General features: G+C 73.3%; 2 protein-coding genes across 10 annotated transcripts; one reads left to right on the top strand and one right to left on the bottom strand.

The window, feature by feature from the left end:
- The first annotated feature begins 177 nt into the window (after positions 1-177).
- Positions 178-10,979, top strand: OPLAH (5-oxoprolinase, ATP-hydrolysing). 5 transcript variants are annotated; one of them, XM_072034181.1, is made up of 28 exons: positions 178-401; positions 452-469; positions 604-786; positions 1,465-1,656; positions 3,119-3,233; positions 3,311-3,434; positions 3,512-3,707; positions 3,783-3,948; positions 4,025-4,163; positions 4,762-4,829; positions 4,929-5,182; positions 5,270-5,382; positions 5,474-5,644; positions 5,726-5,863; positions 5,942-6,080; positions 6,173-6,285; positions 6,759-6,910; positions 7,035-7,195; positions 7,285-7,386; positions 8,192-8,366; positions 8,449-8,633; positions 8,704-8,835; positions 8,930-9,064; positions 9,331-9,480; positions 9,726-9,739; positions 9,802-9,962; positions 10,095-10,192; positions 10,279-10,979. In XM_072034181.1, the coding sequence occupies exons 3-28, from the start codon at positions 616-618 to the stop codon at positions 10,429-10,431; spliced, it is 3,717 nt and encodes a 1,238-aa protein (XP_071890282.1). In that variant the 5' UTR covers positions 178-401; positions 452-469; positions 604-615; the 3' UTR covers positions 10,432-10,979. The 5 variants fall into 5 exon arrangements, 4 of the variants coding, with proteins under 4 accessions (XP_071890282.1, XP_071890279.1, XP_071890281.1 ...); XM_072034178.1 differs by having other exon boundaries at positions 179-401; positions 9,582-9,739; XM_072034180.1 differs by having other exon boundaries at positions 343-469; positions 9,582-9,739.
- Positions 10,980-11,252: 273 nt separating this feature from the next.
- Positions 11,253-18,497, bottom strand: LOC119716151 (sphingomyelin phosphodiesterase 5-like). Of its 5 annotated transcripts, none has more exons than XM_072034186.1 (8): positions 18,052-18,497; positions 13,371-14,341; positions 13,172-13,244; positions 12,950-13,090; positions 12,780-12,869; positions 12,532-12,595; positions 11,730-11,883; positions 11,253-11,652 (listed from the first exon to the last, which is right to left on the bottom strand). In XM_072034186.1, the coding sequence occupies exons 2-8, from the start codon at positions 14,250-14,252 to the stop codon at positions 11,557-11,559; spliced, it is 1,500 nt and encodes a 499-aa protein (XP_071890287.1). In that variant the 5' UTR covers positions 14,253-14,341; positions 18,052-18,497; the 3' UTR covers positions 11,253-11,556. The 5 variants fall into 5 exon arrangements, with proteins under 5 accessions (XP_071890287.1, XP_071890286.1, XP_038031528.2 ...); XM_072034185.1 differs by having other exon boundaries at positions 17,992-18,109; XM_038175600.2 differs by lacking the exon at positions 18,052-18,497 and adding an exon at positions 16,816-17,088.
- Between the last annotated feature and the right edge of the window lie 362 nt (positions 18,498-18,859).

The raw sequence follows: 18,859 nt of genomic DNA, 5'->3' as shown, positions 1-18,859 counted from the left end.
TGCACCGCGCCGCCACCTCCCACCCAGCGGGACTACAAGTCCCGGCATGCCTCGAGGCCACGCCCCCCCCGAGGCCACGCCCCCCTCCCTGGACACGCCCCCCTGAGGGGCGGGGCCAGGCGCGGCCGGCGCGGGACCGGCACCGGGAGCGGGGAGAGGGGGCGGGGCGGGGGCGGGGCGGGGGCGGGGCGGGGGCGGGGCCGAACGGGACCGGGACGGGACGGGACGGGGAGAGCAGGACCGGGACGGGACAGGGAGAACCGGGAGGGACCAGGAGGGACCGGGAAGCACCGGGAAGCACCGGGCCGTACCGGACCGGACCAGGTAGTACCGGGCAGGACCGGGCAGGACCGAACCGGGCCGTACCGGGCAGCACCGGACAGCACCGGGCGGGACCGGACCGGACCGGACCGGACCAGACCACACCGGGCCGTACCGGGCGGGACCGGACAGCACCGGACCGGACCAGGTAGTACCGGACTGCACCGGGCATTACCGGATAGCACCGGGTAGTACCGAACCGGGCCGTACCGGGCAGTACCGGGCAGTACCGGGCAGCACCGGACCGGGTAGTACAGGGCCGTACCGGGCCGTACCGGGCAGGGCCCCCCCGCCATGGCGGCGCCGGTCCCCGCCGGGTTCCAGTTCGCCATCGACCGCGGCGGGACCTTCACCGACGTCTTCGCCCGCTGCCCCGGGGGCCGCGTCCGCGTCCTGAAGCTGCTCTCCGAGGACCCGAGCTACGGCGACGCCCCCACCGAGGGCATCCGCCGCGTCCTGCAGGAGGTGCGGCACCGGGACCCCCCCGGGACCCCCCCGGGACCCTCCCCGTGGGATCCCCCCGGGACCTGAGGACTCCCCCCGGGACCCCCCGGGGACCCCCCCGGGACCCTCTCAGCTCCCTCCCCGTGCCCCCCCCCCAGCACCAGACCCCGCTCCTTGTACTGGTCCCGTGGCCCCCCCCAGTAAGAGGGGGGGGCTGCTGGGGGGCGGTGGGGCGATGGGACCCCTGCTCTGTGCCCGGGGGGGTGGTGGGACCCCCGCCCCTTGTCCCCGTGAGGAGGGGGGCGGTGGGACCCCCACTCCATGCCCCCAGGGGTGGTGGGGTGGTGGGACCCCCTGGGGGCAGCGGGATCCCTGCCCTGTGTCCCTGGGGGCAGGGGGGGGTGATGGGACCCCCACCCTGTGACCCCAGGAGTGGTGGGACCCCCTCTCCATGCCCCCAGGAGTGGTGGGGTGGTGGGACCCCTGCCCTGTGACCCCAGGAGTGGTGGGACCCCCTCTCCACGTCCCCGGGGGCAGCGGGACCGTGGGACCCCTGCTCCACCCCCCATTCCATGCCTGGTGGGGCGGTGGGACCCCCACTACGAGTCCCTGGGGTTGGTGGGACCCCCGCTTAGCACCCCTAGGGGGTGGTGGGACCCCCACCCGCACCCCCCCGGGGCTGATTCGGGGCCGTGCCAGGAGCTGGGGGTGGCGGTGCCGCGGGAGCTCCCGCTGGACGCGTCGCGCATCGAGTGGATCCGCATGGGCACCACGGTGGCCACCAACGCGCTGCTGCAGCGCCGGGGCGAGCGCGTGGCCCTGCTGCTCACCCGCGGCTTCCGCGACCTCCTGCACATCGGCACCCAGGCGCGGCCGCGCATCTTCGACCTGGTGAGAGGCGGTGCCGTGCGGCATCGGGGTGGGGTGGCCCCGTCACCTGCATTGGGATTGGGGTGCCCCATAACCTGCAGTGGCATCGGGGTGGGGTGGCCCCATAACCTGCACTGGGATTGGGGTGCCCCATAACCTGCACCGGGATCGGGGTGGGGTGGCCCCATAACCTGCACCGGGATCGGGGTGGGGTGGCCCCATCACCTGCACCGGGATCGGGGTGCCCCATAACCTGCACCAGGATTGGAGTGACATGTCCCCATTCGCACTGGGATCAGGGTGCCATGTCCCCATCACCTGCACCAGGATCGGGGCTGGAGGTCCCCATCTGCACTGGGATCAGGGTGGGGTGTCCCCATTTGTACCGGGATCGGGGTGGCGTGTCCCCATCACCTTCAGCAGGATTAGGGTGGCATGTCCCTGTAACCTTCACTGGGATCGGGGTGCCGTGTCCCCATCACCTGCACTGGGATCGGGGTGCCATGTCCCCATTTGCACCGGGACGGGGTGCCGTGTCCCCATCTGCACTGGGATCGGGGCTGTATGTCCCCATTTCCACTGGGACCGGGGTGCCATGTCCCCATCTGTACTGGGATCAGGGTGCCATGTCCCCATCTGTACTGGGATCGGGGTGCCATGTCCCCATCTGTACTGGGATCGGGGTGCCGTATCCCCATTTGCACTGGGATCGGGGTGGCGTGTCCCCATCTGTACTGGGATCGGGGTGCCGTATCCCCATTTGCACTGGGATCGGGGTGGCGTGTCCCCATCTGTACTGGGATCGGGGTGCCGTATCCCCATTTGCACTGGGATCGGGGTGCCATGTCCCCATCTCCTGCACCAACATTGGGGTACCACCTGCACCAGGACTGGGGTGGCGTGGCCCCATTGGCACCGGGTTTGGGGCAGCGAGTCCCCTCACCTGCACCAGGATCGGGGTGCTGTGTCCCCACAACCCACACTGGGATCGGGGTGCCGTGTCCCCCCCATACCCCACACCGGTGTCGGGGTCCCCGTCCCTTCTCCCCACACCATCCGTGCTGGGGGCAGCGTCCCGCAGCGCCCCACACCCCCGGGGCTCCCGGCACCCCGTCCCGGTGACCCTCAGCACCCGGTTTGGGTGGCACGGTCCCGTCACCCGCACCGCGTCCCCGTGCCCCTCGCTGCCCGCGCTGGCGGTGCCGTGTCCCGGTCCCCGTCCCCGTCCCGGCTGCCCCCTCCCCGCACTGCGTCCTCTGCCCGGCGCAGACGTCCTTGAAGGCCCCGGCTGCGCGTGGCCGCGTCTGGGCCCCAGCGCGGCTCCGTGCCAACCCCGGCCCCGTGCCAGTGCCCGCCCCCCCCCTCCCCACGCTGCTGGCGCTCGCGGTCACGGTCACGGTCACGGCCGGCCCGGAGCCATGCGGGTGTGGGGGCCCCCCCGTGCCCTCCCCGTGCGCACCCGCAGCGCGGTGTCGCGGCGCAGGAGGCGGCGATGCCGGCGGCGCTGTACGAGGAGGTGATCGAGGTGGACGAGCGCCTCATCCCGCAGCAGCCCGGCTGCCGCCTGCCCGGCTCCGAGGCGCTGCCGCGGCTGGCAGGTGGGTGCGGGTGGGGGGCCGGGACCACCGGGGGGTGTGTGTGAGCCCCCCACCCCGGATGTCCGCCTTGTCCCCAGGCTGCACCGGGGACACCCTCCTGCTGTGGCGACCCCTGGACCTGACGGCGCTGCGGCGGGAGCTGGAGCGGGTGCTGGCGCGCGGCATCCGCAGCCTGGCCGTGCTCCTGCTGCACTCCTACGCGTGAGTGCCCACGGGATGGGGGGCACGGGGGGGCTCCATCCCACCCCGTCCCACCCCGTCACCCCTCTCGCCGGCAGCTGGCCGGGCCACGAGGAGCAGGTGGGGGCGTTGGCGCGGGAGCTGGGCTTCCAGCACGTGTCCCTGTCCTCGGCGGTGACGGCGATGGCGCGGGCGGTGCCGCGGGGGCACACGGCGTGCGCCGACGCCTACCTCACCCCCTGCATCCGCCGCTACCTCGACGGCTTCTGCGCCGGCTTCGCCGAGCGGCTGCGGGTGAGTCGGGGCCGGGTGGGGGGCTCGGGGAGGGGGGGGTGCCCGGCCCCGTTAACTCACCGCCCACCCCCCCAGGGCGTCCCGGTGCTGTTCATGCGCTCGGACGGGGGCCTGACGCCCATGGAGCATTTCAGCGGTGCCCGCGCCGTGCTGTCGGGGCCGGCGGGCGGCGTGGTGGGCTACGCCGTCACCACCTACCGGCAGCAGGACGGGCAGCCCGTCATCGGCTTCGACATGGGGGGTGAGCGGGGCTGGGGGCTGGGGGCAGAGGGGGGTGCGTGGGGGGCGCGGGGCCGGGGCTGAGCCGCACTCCCCAGGCACCTCGACGGACGTGAGCCGCTACGCCGGGGAGTACGAGCACGTCTTCGAGGCCACCACGGCCGGCGTCAGCATCCAGGCACCGCAGCTCGACATCAACACCGTGGCGGCCGGGGGGGGCTCCATGCTGTTCTACAGGTGGGGGCGGGGGGGGACGGGATGGGGTGGGGTGGGGATGGGATTGGGGATGGGAATGGGGATGGGATGGGATTGGCATGGGTTGGGGATGGAGATGGGATGGTTTTGGGTTGGGGATGGGATTGGGGTTGGGGATGGGATGGGATGGGGTGGGACGGGGAATAGGATGGGATGGGGTAAGGATGGGGATGGGGATGGGTTTAGGGATGGGATGGGATTAGGGATGGGATGGGATTAGGGATGGGGTGGGATGGGATGGGATTAGGAATATGGGATGGGATAGGGATGGGGATGGGATTGGGTCTAGGATAGGATTGCCATGGGTTGGGGATGGGATGAGGATGGGGATGGGATGGTTTTGGGATGGGATGTGGAGGAGATGGGGATGGGATAGGATGGTTTGGGGATGGGATGGGATAGGGGTGGGGGTGGGATGGTTTGGGGATTGGGACGGGATGGGGATGCTATGGGGATGGGATTGGGGCTGGGATAGGATTGCCATGGGTTGGGGATGCAAGTGGGATGGTTTTGGGATGGGGACGGGATTGGGATGGGGATGGGGACGTCCCCTTCCCCACCCCACTCTCTCCCCCTCCAGGTCCGGGCTCTTTGTGGTCGGCCCCGAATCAGCCGGAGCCCACCCCGGCCCCGCCTGCTACCGGAAGGGTGAGCGGGGGGCACGGGGCAGTGGGGGCCATGCCGTGGGGCTCCCCTCACCGCCCCCACCCCATCCCCACCCCATCCCCACCCCATCCCCTCCCACAGGGGGGCCACCGACCGTCACCGACGCCAACCTGTGCCTGGGCCGCCTGCTGCCCGAGTTCTTCCCCCGCATTTTTGGGCCGGGGGAGGACCAGCCGCTGTGCCGGGACGCTGCCCTGCGCGCGCTGCGGGGCCTGGCCGAGCGGGTGGGCGCGGGGACCCCCGGCCAGCCCCCGATGTCGGTGGAGGAGGTGGCCATGGGCTTCATCCGCGTGGCCAACGAGGCCATGTGCCGGCCCATCCGCGCCCTGACGCAGGTGGGCGCCGTGCCGTGGGGGTCCCCCCACCCCCCCATCGTCTCCATTCCTGCCGGTGCCAAATCACCGTTTTCTCCCCCAAAACAGGCGCGAGGCCACGACACCTCCCGCCACGTGCTGGCCTGCTTTGGGGGCGCGGGGGGACAGCACGCCTGCGCCATCGCCCGCGCCCTGGGCATGAAGAAGGTTTTCATCCACAAGTACGCGGGGGGCCAGGACGGGGTCCCCCAGCCGGGTGTGGGGGCGCGAGGCGGGCGCTGAGGCCGGCGCTGGTGCTGGGTGCCCCCCCAGGTACAGCGGGGTGCTGTCGGCGTACGGCATGGCGCTGGCAGACGTGGTGCACGAGGCGCAGGTGCCCTGCGCCCTCCGCTACGAGCCGGCCGCCTTCGCCCAGCTGGACGAGCGCATCGCCGCGCTGGAGCAGGAGTGCCGGCAGGCGCTGGCGGCCCAGGGCTTCTCCAGGTGAGGGGTGGTCCCGATGTGCCCCCACCGTGCCGTGTGTCCCCCCCTTCCAAGCCCCCTGACCCCTTCCTGGCCCCGCAGTGACCAGATCCGCACCGAGGCGTTCCTGCACCTGCGCTACGAGCGCACCGACTGCGCCCTGATGTGCTCGGCCAAGGGGCACCCCCCGACCCCCAACTCCTGCCGTGCCGGGGACTTCGCCGCCGCCTTCGCCAGCCGGTGCGTCCCTCCCGGCACCCCCGGATCAGGGTGGGGGCTCCCCCACCCGGCCACGCTCACCCCCTCCCCGTGCCACAGGTACAGCACGGAGTTTGGCTTCACCATCCCCGACCGCGCCGTGGTGGTGGATGACGTGCGGGTGCGCGGCACCGGCAGCACCGGCATCAGCTGCGAGAGCCCGCTGGCACCCAGCGGGGAGCCGCCGCGCGTGGAGACGGTGAGGGGGGTGCGGGGTCCGGCCCTGACCCCCCCATGGGGCTCTGGGTGAGGGGGGGTCCTCATGGGACTGGAGCTGCGCCGGCCCCGCAGGTGACACGGTGCTACTTCGAGGAGGGGTACCTGGAGACGCCGGTGTTCCTGCTGGAGCAGCTCTCCTGCGACCACTCCATCCCCGGCCCCGCCATCATCATCGACAAGAACAGGCAGGAGATGGGGGCTGGCGGGGACCCCGGGGGGCTGGCGGGGACCCCGGGGGGCTGGCAGGGACCCCAGGGGGCTGGCGGGGACCCTGGGGAGGTGGGGGGGATCTGCGGGGGCTGGGGGGATCTGAAGGGGCTGGAGGAATTCGAGGGGTCTGGAGGGACATCAGGATGCTGGCAGGGACCTTGGAGAGCTGGGGGGGGCCCTGGAGAACTGGTGGGGACCCCAGGGTGCTGGAGGAGGGTCCCCAGACAGCTGGGGGGGCAGGCTGTGGAGCCAGTGGGACCCCAGGGTGCTGGTGGGACCCCAGGGTGGGGTTCTGCATGGACCACGGGGACCCGGGCACCGGGGTTCCCTCCCTGTGGGGCCAAGGAGCGGGAGCGAGCCAGCCCCGTCCCCATTTTGGGCAAGGCTCCGTGCTGCCCCTTGGCGCCAGGGCCGCCCCCCCACGCCACGTCCCCCCCCCCGACCCCAGCACCATCCTGGTGGAGCCGGGCTGCACCGCCAGCCTGACGGAGCTCGGCGACGTCTGCATCGCCGTGGGCTCGGGGCGACCGAGCGCCGTGGGCACGCAGCTCGACCCCGTGCAGCTCTCCATCTTCTCCCACCGCTTCATGAGCATCGCAGGTGGGCACAGCCACCGGGCTGGGGGGTTGGTTTGGAGCTGGGGGGGGTCTCGGGTGAAATCTGTGGGGCTGGGGGCCTGCGCCCCCGCCCTCAGGGCCCGCCCGGCCCCTCGGTGCCCCCGCAGAGCAGATGGGCCGGATCCTGCAGCGCACGGCCATCTCCACCAACATCAAGGAGCGCCTCGACTTCTCCTGCGCCCTTTTCGGGCCGGATGGGGGGCTGGTGTCCAACGCCCCCCACATCCCCGTGCACCTGGGTGCCATGCAGGAGACCGTCCAGTTTCAGGTGAGGGGGCGCCTCGTAGCCCACCCCCCGAGCCCCCTCCACGACCCCCGTGGGGCTGAGCCCCCCCCCAAAACCCGCTGCCATCGCAGATCCGCAGGCTGGGGGACGACCTGCGGGAGGGGGACGTGCTCCTCAGCAACCACCCCTGCGCCGGGGGCAGCCACCTGCCCGACCTCACCGTCATCACCCCCGTGAGTGCGCCACCCGGGGACACGGTGGGGCGGGGGCACTGGGGGGCTGCCTGGGGACACCCCACAGACACCATGGAGGTGGCCCCACGGGTGCCCCATGGACAGACCATGGACACCCTGGGGATACCGCCAGGACACCCTGGGGACACTGTGGGGGCACCCTGGGGTCACTCTGGGGACACCCCGGACACCGCAGGAACACCCTGGGGACGCCTTGGGACACCTTGGGGACAGCCTGGGGATGCCTTGGGGACACCACGGGGCCACCCTGGGGACACACTGGGGACACCACAGGGACCCCCTGGGGATACCCCCTGGGGACACCACAGGGACATTTTGGGGACACCCTGGAGACCCCCTGGAGACCCCTTGGGGACCCCCTGGGGACACACCGGGGACACCACAGGGACCCCCAGGGGACTCCTGGGAGACTCCGGTGGGACACCCTGGGGACACCGTGGGGACACTTTGGGGACCACCTGGGGATACCATGGGGACCCCCTGGAGATACCTTGGGGACACCCTGGGGACACCCCAGGGACACTGCAGGGACATTTTGGGGACACCCTGGAGACCTCTTGGGGACACACCGGGGACACTGCAGGGACTCCCTTGGGACACCCTGGGGGCACTGTGGGGACACTTTGGGGACCCCCTGGGGATACCCTGGAGACCCCCTGGGGACACCCCTGGGATACCCTGGAGACCCATTGGGGACCCCCTGGGGACTCCCTGGGAACCCTCCGGAGACCCCCTGGGGACTCCCTGGGGACACCCCGGGGACCTCACACCAGCCCCTCCGCAGGTCTTCTGGCCCGGCGTCCCCAAGCCCGTCTTCTTCGTGGCCAGCCGCGGGCACCACGCGGACATCGGGGGCATCACGCCCGGCTCCATGCCCCCCCACTCCAAGGCGCTGCACGAGGAGGGGGCCGTCTTCGTCTCCTTCAAGCTGGTGAAGGACGGCGTCTTCCAGGAGGAGGGTGGGTGCGCGGCGGGGACGGGGACGGGGACGGGGACGGGCGCCACCGCCACCGCCCCCCCGCCGCTCACCCGTCCCCGCAGCGGTGACCGAGGCCCTGATGGCGCCGGGCCGGGTGGCGGGCTGCAGCGGGACCCGCAACCTGCAGGACAACCTCTCGGACCTGCGGGCGCAGGTGGCCGCCAACCAGAAGGGCATCCAGCTGGTGGCCGAGCTCATCGGCCTCTACGGGCTCGGCGTGGTGCAGGCCTACATGGGGCACATCCAGGTAGCGCCCGCGCCCCCTCCCCATGCCGCCACCCCCGTCCCCAGCCCCTGATGCCACCCCCCGTCCCCAGGCCAACGCGGAGCTGGCCGTGCGCGAGATGCTGAGGGGCTTCGCCGCCCGCTGGGGCGCAGCGGTGGAGGCTGAGGACCGCATGGATGACGGCTCCCCCATCCGGCTGCGGGTGCAGGTGGACCCCCAGGAGGTGGGCATGGGGTGGTGGGGCCGGGAGGCAGCGTCCCCCTGCGCCCCACTGCGCCCTGCCACGTCCCCGTGTCCCCCACCCCGTGTCCCCGCAGGGCAGCGCCGTGTTTGATTTCTCGGGCTCCGGGCACGAGGTGTACGGGAACTGCAACGCCCCCCGCGCCATCACGCTCTCAGCCCTCATCTACTGCCTGCGCTGCATGGTGGGGCAGGACATCCCCCTCAACCAGGTGGGCACCGGGACCCCCAGCGTGGGGGCACCCGGTCATGTAGGGACCCCTGAGCACAGGTACCCCTGGTGTGGGGATACCTGGTCACATAGGGACCCCCGAGCACAGGGACCCCTGGGCTGGCCACAGGAGCGGGGCAGAGCATTGGGGGATGAGGGACGTTGGGGTAGGGGGTCCTGGGACCTTGTTTCTTGGGGCAGGAGCTTTTTGGGGTCCTGCTCCGTGGGTCTGGGTGTTCACCCCCAGCTGCGTCCCTGCCCCCCCAGGGCTGCCTGGCCCCCGTGCGCGTCATCATCCCCAAGGGCTCCATCCTGGACCCCTCACCCGAGGCCGCAGTGGTGGGGGGCAACGTGCTGACCTCGCAGCGGGTGGTGGACGTCATCTTCAAGGCTTTCGGGGTCTGCGCTGCCTCCCAGGTAGGGCGGGGGCCGGGTAGGGGGGTGGGGGGTGCAGGGCCGGACCCAGCGGCTGGGGGTGGGGGGGGGGCCGTGCCCCTTCCCGCGGCACCTCTCCCCAGGGCTGCATGAACAACGTCACCTTCGGGAACGAGCGCGTGGGCTACTACGAGACGGTGGCGGGGGGCGCGGGGGCCGGTCCCCGCTGGCACGGCCGCAGCGGGGTGCACACGCACATGACCAACACGCGCATCACCGACCCCGAGGTCCTGGAGCAGCGGTGGGTGCAGGGCCGGGGGGGGCCGCGCTGGGTCCCGCGCCGCCTGACCGCGCGCCCCCCAGGTACCCCGTGGTCCTGCAGCGCTTCGAGCTGCGCCGCGGCTCGGGGGGCGCCGGGCGCTACCGGGGGGGTGACGGCGTGTGCCGGGAGCTGCTGTTCCGCCAGGACATGGTGCTGTCGGTGCTGAGCGAGCGCCGCGCCATCCAGCCCTACGGCCTGCAAGGTGAGCCCTGCGCCCCACGGCGTGCCCCACGGCGTGCCCCACGGCACACCCCACGGCACACCCCATGGCACGCCCCATGGCACACCCCACGGCGTGCCCCACGGCACCCCACTCACCCCCTTGTCCCGGCAGGAGGCAGCCCCGGCGCCCTGGGGCTCAACCTGCTGCTGCGCCGCGACGGGCCGACCATCAACCTGGGCGCCAAGACGTCGGTGCCGGTGCAGCCGGGGGTGAGATGCGTGTGCCCCCCACCCTGGCCCTGTGCCCATTGTAATGTCCCCTCCCCATGACCACCTCCCTCCTCGCCCCTCCGCAGGACGTCTTCTGCCTGCAGACCCCTGGTGGGGGCGGCTTCGGGCTCCCCGGGGATGCCGGGGAGGCCGAGGATGGCGCGGAGCCGGCGGCGCCCCGGAGCTTTGCGGAGCGCGGGAGCCTCTTCGAGTACCGGCGGGCGCAGGAGGCCGTGTGAGGGCCCCGGGCCCCGAGCTGGGGGCTATGGGGCAGCCCCCAGCCCAGCTACATGTGCCCCACGGGGCAGCCCCCACCCTAGGTAGGCAGACCCCGCGGGGCAGCCCCCAGCCCCACACACGCACACCCCGGGGGGCAGTCCCCCAGGACCAGGTACGCACAGCCCCAGGGGGGTCCCGTGCCCCCACGTACGCACAGCCCGGGGGGCAGCCCCCCATCCCCATACGCACACTCCCTGGGGCAGCCCCCCCAGACCCAGCTCCGCACACTCCCAGGGGCGTCCCCTGGCCTCTGCCCCCCACTCCAAGGCAGGGGGGGCCAGTGGGTCCCCCCGCTGTGGGGCAGGGCTCAGGGTCCCGCCATGGGGTACCCTCTCCCCCCGTGCCCCTCCACACCACCCCCGTGCCCCCACGCTTGTGCCTCACCGCCCCCAGCCCCCACGCAGCCCCAGGACCCCTGCCCGTGCCCCCCAGGGCTCAGCCCCACAGCACCAGCTCCCCCCCGCTCCCCCCCAGCTCAGTGCCTTCCAATAAACCAGCCTTTGGGCCACCCCAGCGTGGCAGCGTGTGGTGGGGGTCCCCGCGGAGCCGTCCCCATGGAGCAGACCCCCGGGAACCGAGGGTCCCCCCACCCGGTGAGCCCCCCAAGGGGTCGTTGTGGCCTTGGGGCTGGGGACAATGCATTGGGGGGGGTGCACAATGGGGTGGTTGGGCAGTGTGGGGGGCACAATGTGCACATGTCCCCCGGGGGGCCCTGCCTGGCCCCGCACCCCCTCTTCCCCCCCTCCCCAACCATCCGCATCCCCTCTGCGCACAGCCCCGCTGCTCACATCCCTTTTATTCCTCTGCAAATAATAAAAAAATACACGGTGTGAGGGGCGGGGTGGCTGCCCCCCCCCGGCCCAGGCTCACACACGTGGGGCTGCGCTGCCCCCCGGCAGCCCCCAGCCCCACGGATGTGTCCCTGGAGCCCTGTCGGTGCCGGCACCCCCTGTGCCGTGGCGAGACCCCTGGCCGCACTCCAGCTGCGGGGAGGGGGGCACGGCTCCGGCTGCCCCCCCCCGGGGCTGTGTGCCCCCCCCGGGGCTATGTGCCCCCCCTGGGGCTGCGTGCCCCCTCCCCAGTGCTCAGGGGGCCGTGGGGCTCACGGCGAGGCGCAGCGCCACGGGGAGGTGGTCGGAGCGCGAGGCCATCTGGGTGATGAAGGAGAAGCTCTCCACCTCCTGCAGGGAGAGCAGTGGATGTTGGGGGGGGGGGGGTGTCCAGCGGGACCCCCCAGCCGTGCCCCCCCGGCACTCACCTCCCGCAGCGGCTGGTTGTCGCGGCGTGGCCGGTACAGCACGTAGTCTATGCGCCGCCCCTGCCAGGCGTCACCGGCCTCGGGGTCGAGCTGCCCGCTGGACAGGATGGGGCCCGCCAGGAACTGCCGCCGGCCCCCGGGCTGAGACAGCGTCCTGGGGGGGCGCGGGGGTCAGGGGAGACCCCAGGGTCCCACAGCGGGGGGGTTGGGTGGGACCAGGGGGTGGGCACAGGGGGTCACGGGAAGCCTGGGGTCCTGCAATGGGGTGGGGGGCACAGACCCACACTGGGGGGACGGGCACCACAGCACCTCCAGAGCCTGCTGCTTGTCCAGCAAGACAAGGGGACACGGTGGCACTGGGACGAGGTGGCACCGGGACGTGGTGGCACCAGGACATGGTGGCACCGGGACGTGGTGGCACCAGGACACGGTGGCACCGGGATGCAGTGAACCAGGCGCACGTGGCACGGACACGGTGATGCGGGGACGCCCTCACACAAGGATGTGGTGGCGCAGGGACGCGGTCACACGAGGATGTGGCGGCACGGGGACGCAGTGACAGGGACATGGTGGCATGGGGATGTGGTGACAGGGGACACGGGGGTGCAGGGGCACAGGGGGAGCCCTGTGGCTAGGATTGAGCCCCCTCCCCTGGCCAGGGCAGTTTGGGCAGGGGCGTCCCTCTTCCCTCTTCCCTCTTCCTCCACCCCATCGCCCCACCTGGGGACACCAGTGGCCTTCTGGGGACCCGCAGTGCCCGGGGCCATCCCCCCCTCCCTCTCCCCGTGTCCCCGGCTGTCACCTCTTCATGTTCTCGGGGGTGGCCACGGGCTCCTCGTAGATCTTCAGGTAGTCGAGCAGGGTGCCTGCAGGACGGGGACGGGGACGGGCAGGGCCATCAGCGGGGGCTGCCCCGTGCCACGTCCCCGGCCAGCCTGGGGGGCAGCAGGACAGGACGGGGAGCGGGGACGCGTCCCCACGGCCCTGCCCGAGGGACCAGCGCTGGCACACGGGGACAAAGCCAGCGGCTGGGTCACAGTCGGGTCCTACCCATGGCCCACGGCTCGTCCTGCTTGGGCCCCACGCGGCAGGGGTCCCGGTACAGCTTGAAGATCTCGTGGCTCTGGTTGGGCTCGTCACCTGCGGGGAGCAGGGGACACGTCACCGCCACCCCACCGGCCCCGCAGCCCCCCCCCCCCAGCCCGTGCCCCCGTCCCCACCTCGGGAGCAGTTGTCAAAGTTGAGGTCCCCGCAGAAGACGTCGAAGGCCACGATGTCCCCGCGCTGCTCATGGGCATCCTGGAAGAGCTGCACCCAGTGCAGCCCCAGCGTCAGCTGCTCGCTGCGGATGGCGGCGTCGGCTGCGCGGGGACACCACGGTGTCACCGGCTGTCCCAGCCCCCCCACACCCCCCCGAACCCCCTCCCCAAGACCCCACTCACGTGCGGGTGCCTGCAGGTGGGTGCAGCTGAGGTACCCCACGACGCGCTGCCCCTGCGCGCAGCCCAGCAGCACCTGGGGGGATGCGGAGCCGTCAGCGCGCAGCCGGGCAGGGGGCACGGCGCCCATCCCCGCTCCCCTCCTGGCAGGGGGGGGGAGTAACAAGGGGAGGGGGGTGCCGGGGCAGGGGGCTGCGGTCACCTGCACGGAGAGCAGCCCCTTGGCGGACAGGGCGTCCTCGCGGGCGCCGTTGGGGTAGCAGTGGTACTGCACGGCCAGCAGCGGGTAGCGGCTGGCCAGGAAGAGCCCGCTGCCAAACAGCTTCAGCCCGCAGCCCTGCAGCCCCCGGGCCCCCACGTCGTAGACGATGTACGGGAAGGATTTGGCCAGCCGCTGGCGCAGGCGGGCGGCGGCACCGGCGTCGTAAACCTCCTGCAGGCAGAGGAAATCCGCGTGCGCCGGGAAGCGCTCGGAGAGCTCCGCCGGGAAGCGCCGGGACGCGTCCGCCGGGAGCAGCTTGGCCACAGCGCGCTCCCCCGCGGCCCCCTCCATGTCCACCACTACGCTGCCGTAGTGCCAGGGGCCGGCCTCGCCGCGGGGCCGCGGGATGAGGCTGTCGTGGGCGCCGGGGGGCTCGGGCACGAGCTGCTGGGCGGCGAAGGCGGCGCGCTCCAGCGTCTGGCCCAGGTTGCTGAACTTGGCCAGCCCGCTGGGCAGCAGGCACAGGTTGGCGCTCACGAAGGTGAAGCCGCGGCGCTGCCGCAGGTCCCAGGACGCCGGTGCCGTGGTGGTGGCGTGGTGGTGGTAGGCGAAGGGCCGGCGAGCCGCCTGCACCGGCAGCCACAGCAGCAGCCCCAGCGCCGTCAGGGGCAGCGAGAGCAGCAGCAGCGCCACGCACGCCAACCCCCCCAGCGCCCGCCTGGTGCAGCCGCAGCAGCCGCGGCCTCGTGCCCGCGGCGCCGTCGTCGGCTGCAGGTCCAGGAGCCGGTTGAGGGCCCAGAAGCCGGGGCACAGCAGCCCCTGAGCCAGCGCGTCCAGGGCCGCCAGCGGCCGGTTGGGGAAGGGGGACTCCCGCAGCACCATGGTGGGGGGCACCAGGGGGGTCTCGGGGCAGGCGGCTGCGTCCTGCTGCTCTGTCGGGGGGGGGCCGGGACCAGCACCGCCAGCAGGGCCTGGGGGGGGGAGAGAGCGGGGTCAGGGCTGTGGGGGTCGGGGGGAAACAGCAGCACCGGGCAGCCAGGACCGGGACCCCCCCAGGACCGGGAATCCCCCCACCATGACCGGGACCTCCCAGGACCAGGACCCCCCCAGGACCGGGACCCCCCAGGACCGGGAGTCCCAGGACCGGGAGTCCCAGGACCGGGACCCCCCAGGACCGGGACCCCCCCACCCTAGGGACCCCCCAGGACCGGGACCCCCTCAGGACCGGTACCCCCCCAGGACCGGGACCCCCCAGGACCGGGACCCCCCAGGACCGGGACCCCCCCACCCTAGGGACCCCCCCACCCTCCGATGCACCGGGCACACACCGAGCCCCCCCCACGACGCACCGTTATGGAACAAGACCCCCCCACACCGGGGCACCCCCCCCGTAACGGGCACGTACCAGGACCCCCCCCCCTCCCCAGTGCACGGGGCACGGACCAGGACCCCCCCAAACCCCCCCCACCGCCCCGGGAACGGACCAGGACCCCTCTCCGGCTGCACCGGGCACGGCCGGGTCCGGGACCCCCCCGCACCGCCCCGGCCCCGGCCCCGGCCACGCCGCCACCGTGGGAACTTCCCGGGGGGGGCGGCCCCGCCCCGCCCCGCCCCCCCCCGCCCCCAGCCCGCCCCCCCCGCTCCGTGCCCGCCCCGGCCCGTCCCGCGGGACCCCCCCCGCGTCCCCGCGTGCCCCCGGCCCGGCCCCGGCCCCACGCGGGGCTGCCCCGGCTCCGGGGGGGGGCGTGGGGGGGGCATGGCCGGGGGCGCCTGCAGGGGAACAGGGGGATGGGGGCGCACGGGGATGGTGGCACGGGGGGTGGCACGCGTGGGGTGACACGGGGGGGGCACAAGGGGGGGCACAGGGGACAATGGCACGCAGGGTGGCTCCGGGGCTGGTGGCACACGGGACGCCACGCAGGGCAGCACGCACATGGCACGCGTGGCCCCCCCTTCATGGCCAGAGGACCCCAGCCCCAAGCCCCCCGCCCTCGCAGCCCCCCGCTGGGCTCCCCCCAGCCGTGGCGCGGTGTCCCCTGTCCCCTGCAGTGCCGGCAGTTCCGTGCCCACCGTGTCACAGCGCAGCTCCTGGCTCCGTCCCACCCGGCCGCGGTGTCCCCGGACCCCCCGGGCACAGCGCGTCCCCACCGTCACCCTGCCCGCGCCCCTCCAGGCTGCTCCGTGCCCCTCCTGCCCCTCACCTGCCCACCAGGCCCTCTCCGACCCCGTGCTGCCAACCCCGGGCACCCAGAGCTGAGCGGGGTGGTGGGAGCGAGGCCAGGACCGGGACTGGGACCGGGACTGGGACCAGTACTGGGACTGGGACCGGCCGGCCTGGCCCGACCAGTTCCCCGGCACCGCCGTGCCCCGTGGCTGCGCTCCCAGACGGGAAGCGGCCCCAGTCCCGTGCCCGCATCCTCCTGCCCGCCTCGCCTGGGGACGGTGACTCCTGCCTGACTCCACAGCCCCACGCTGTGAGACAGCCCCTCCGTCCGTCCATCCGTCCATCCATCTGTCCTGCCCTCTGTCCGTCCGTCTGTCCTGCCCTCTACCCTGGGAGCGCACGGGGCACTCGGGGACACTGCTCCATCCCCGTCCCATCCCACAGGCAGAGCACACGGAGCCACCAGGACCACGCCGGGCAGCAGCGTCCCCAGCCCAGGGACACCTCGGTGCCTCCAGCCTCGCCAAAACCCCGTGGGGCACGCGGCCACGCTGCCTCCCATCACCCTGCCCCGCCGTGTGGGGCTGGAGCAGCCCCGTGCCCTGCGGTGTGGGGGGTGCTGCGTTGTGACCCCTGCCCCAGCGGCCCTGCCCGGTGCCGTGGGCGTGAGGACGGGCAGAGGCACGGGCAGGGGCTGACTCAGCCCAGGTCCTGCCTGTCCTGGCGCTTCCCGGACACGGCGCTGGCTCGGGGCAGCCCTGACTCCCACAGGGAAGTTAATTTGCGGTAACGAGCACGTGAGCGTGAGCAGGACACGGCCCCTGCCCTGCTGTGCAGGACGCGGCGTTGCCCCCCCGCTGAGCACCGGGACCACGGTGGGGGTCCCTGGGCCATGGACACGGCCCCGTGAGCAGTGCCCCCTGCGCCACCTCCATCCCCGGCCAGGGGTCACATCCCTCGGGGACACCGTGGCTCAGCCACGCTCGGCTGCCCATGGCCAGGGCCTGCCTGGCGCTCCCTGCCCGCGGCGGGCTCGGGGCCAGCAGCGCTGCCGGCGTGGCCCCATGGTGCTGCCAGCTCTGCCCCGTCCCCCCCCGTTTGCCCCCAGGACCCCCTCGTGGTGCTGCCTCTGCCCCCGCGCCCGGGTGACTCCAGGCAGCGGTGGTGTTGGCGGTGCCATGCCCTGGTGCCTGCGGCACAGCTCGGTGCCGAGCCACCTCCCTGGCTCCCTGCCCGTGCCCCCCCCCGGGGCCACGCCACCGCCCGCGTCCCCGCGCTCACCTCCGGAGCCGGGGGCCATCGCCATCGCCGCCGCCACCTGCCCGCGCGTGCCGCGGCGCGCCGGGAGCTCAGCAGCTCGCAAACATCCGCTCGGCACCGGCCGCCCCGCCGGTTAATGACCCCCGGCCTCGGCCCTGACCCGCTGCCGCCCGCCCCGGCCGGCCGGGCGCATTCCTGCCGGGATGCGTGGCCCGGGACGCCCGGCACCGCGGCCCCTGCCCGGCACCGCGGCTCCCGCCTCCGTGCGCCGGGGCTGGCGAGGCGGTGGCGGTGGCGGTGGCGGTGGCACGGCCCCAGCTCTGCACCTTGCCCGGTGCCAACGCCCGCAGCGGTAACCCCTGGAGTCCTGGGCTGGCGGCACTGCCGGGAGCGATGGCGCCCGGCGCTGATAAGAAGGAGAGATAAGGCTCGGGGAGGGCGGGGGGGGGGCAGTTTCCGTCTTGGGGACCGTGAGCGGTTCTGTCCCCATGGGCAGGGGAAGCTCCCCCCACACCCAGTTTGTCCCCTGGGGGCAGACGCAAGGTGCAGAGCAGGGCTCTGAGACCCCCCCAAATCCCCCCCACCCCCCAGCAGGCAGCAGAGCCTGCCCCTCTGCATGGGGTGGGGGTAGATCCCACCCATCTGTGCCCCCCCCCCGCCCCATATCCTGGCTTCCCATCGCCCTCCTGCTGCCCCCGGGACTGGGGGGGCCTCAGGTGTCCCCCCACCCCCAGCAGCCACGGAGCCACCGCACAAGGGGGGGGCAGCAGGAAGCAGGGCCGGGTCCCACCAACGTAGGGGAACGGCCGATTGCTGGGGGGCAGCGCTGCCCCCATGGGTGGGAACCCCCCCACCCTGCCCCCCACCCTGCCCCCCCCAACCCTGTCCCTGTCCTGGGCCCCCCATCATGGCTGACGGGGTGAGCCCCGGGGTGAACGCCCACTGGGGCTGCGGCGCCTTTTGGCACGGTGCCGGGGCTCCCACCTGAACCCGAGGGACCCCACAGCCTCGCCCTGCATCCCCCCATCCCATCCCCATCCCCATCCCGTCCCTGTCCCCATCCCCATCCCATCCCTGTCACCATCCCAATCCCCATCCCTGTCCCTGTCCCTGTCCCCGTCCCCATCCCAGTCCCAATTCTGCCCCCACCCCATCCCAATTCCCGTCCACTCCCCGTCCCCTCGCGGTGCCCCCCACCTCTCCGCAGGCCGTTCAGCCTCCAACCCCCCTTCAGGTGCCGCGTTTTGGGCGGTTTACCCCAAGCTGCTGCTTCCTGCGCTGCTTCCCCTTCCCGCTGTGGTCAGCGGCTCCCACGGTGACAGCGGCGCCCCCGGCCGGGCTGGGGGCACGGCGAGGGCAGGGGTCGTGGGGAGGGCGGGGGGCACGGCGAGGGCGGGGGGCACGGCGAGGGTGGGGGGCACGGCACGTGCTGCCCCCAGCCCCAAGGTCACCACCAGCCGCGGCTCCGTGTGCAGCCCCTGTCCCCTGGCACAGCTGTGGGGGGGGCTGAGGGGCTCCGGGGGGGGGCTGTGGGGACTCCTGGGGGGCTCTGCACACGCTGTGCACCCCCACGTGTGCGCAGGGCCCCCGGCGCCCCGGCACTGCTTTGCACGCCCAATGTCAACGTCACCGTCACCGGAGCCCCAGGGGACCTGCGGGGCTGGGGTGAGGCCCCAGGAGAGGGGGACAGGGAACATTTTGGGGTGGGGGGAGGCACCTTGTCCCCTCTCCCCCCCGTTCCATTGTGCCACAGGTGTCCCAGGCGCCCGTTCCCACGGGTGACAGTGGCCGTCCCATGTCACATCCCGGGGGCACCGCGCCCTACAGAAGTGAAAGTGAAAGGACAGCGGATTCCGGGAAGGGGCTGCTCCCCCCCCCAGCACAGCCACAGTCCCGCTGCTGACACCCCACACTGTGCCCCCCAGCCCCCAGCCGACTGCCTGTGCCGTGGCACCACTGCAGGAGCCATCCAGGCCCCCCCCTGAGTCACGCACATCACGGGGGGGCATCCACGTCCCCAGAGCCGGCTGCTCCGTGCGCCAGCAGTGCCCGGACCCGCGTGTGC

This window comes from Anas platyrhynchos, chromosome 2, assembly GCF_047663525.1.
Source record: "Anas platyrhynchos isolate ZD024472 breed Pekin duck chromosome 2, IASCAAS_PekinDuck_T2T, whole genome shotgun sequence".
Lineage (NCBI taxonomy): Eukaryota > Metazoa > Chordata > Aves > Anseriformes > Anatidae > Anas > Anas platyrhynchos.
This window is presented reverse-complemented; position numbering and strand designations above follow the sequence as displayed.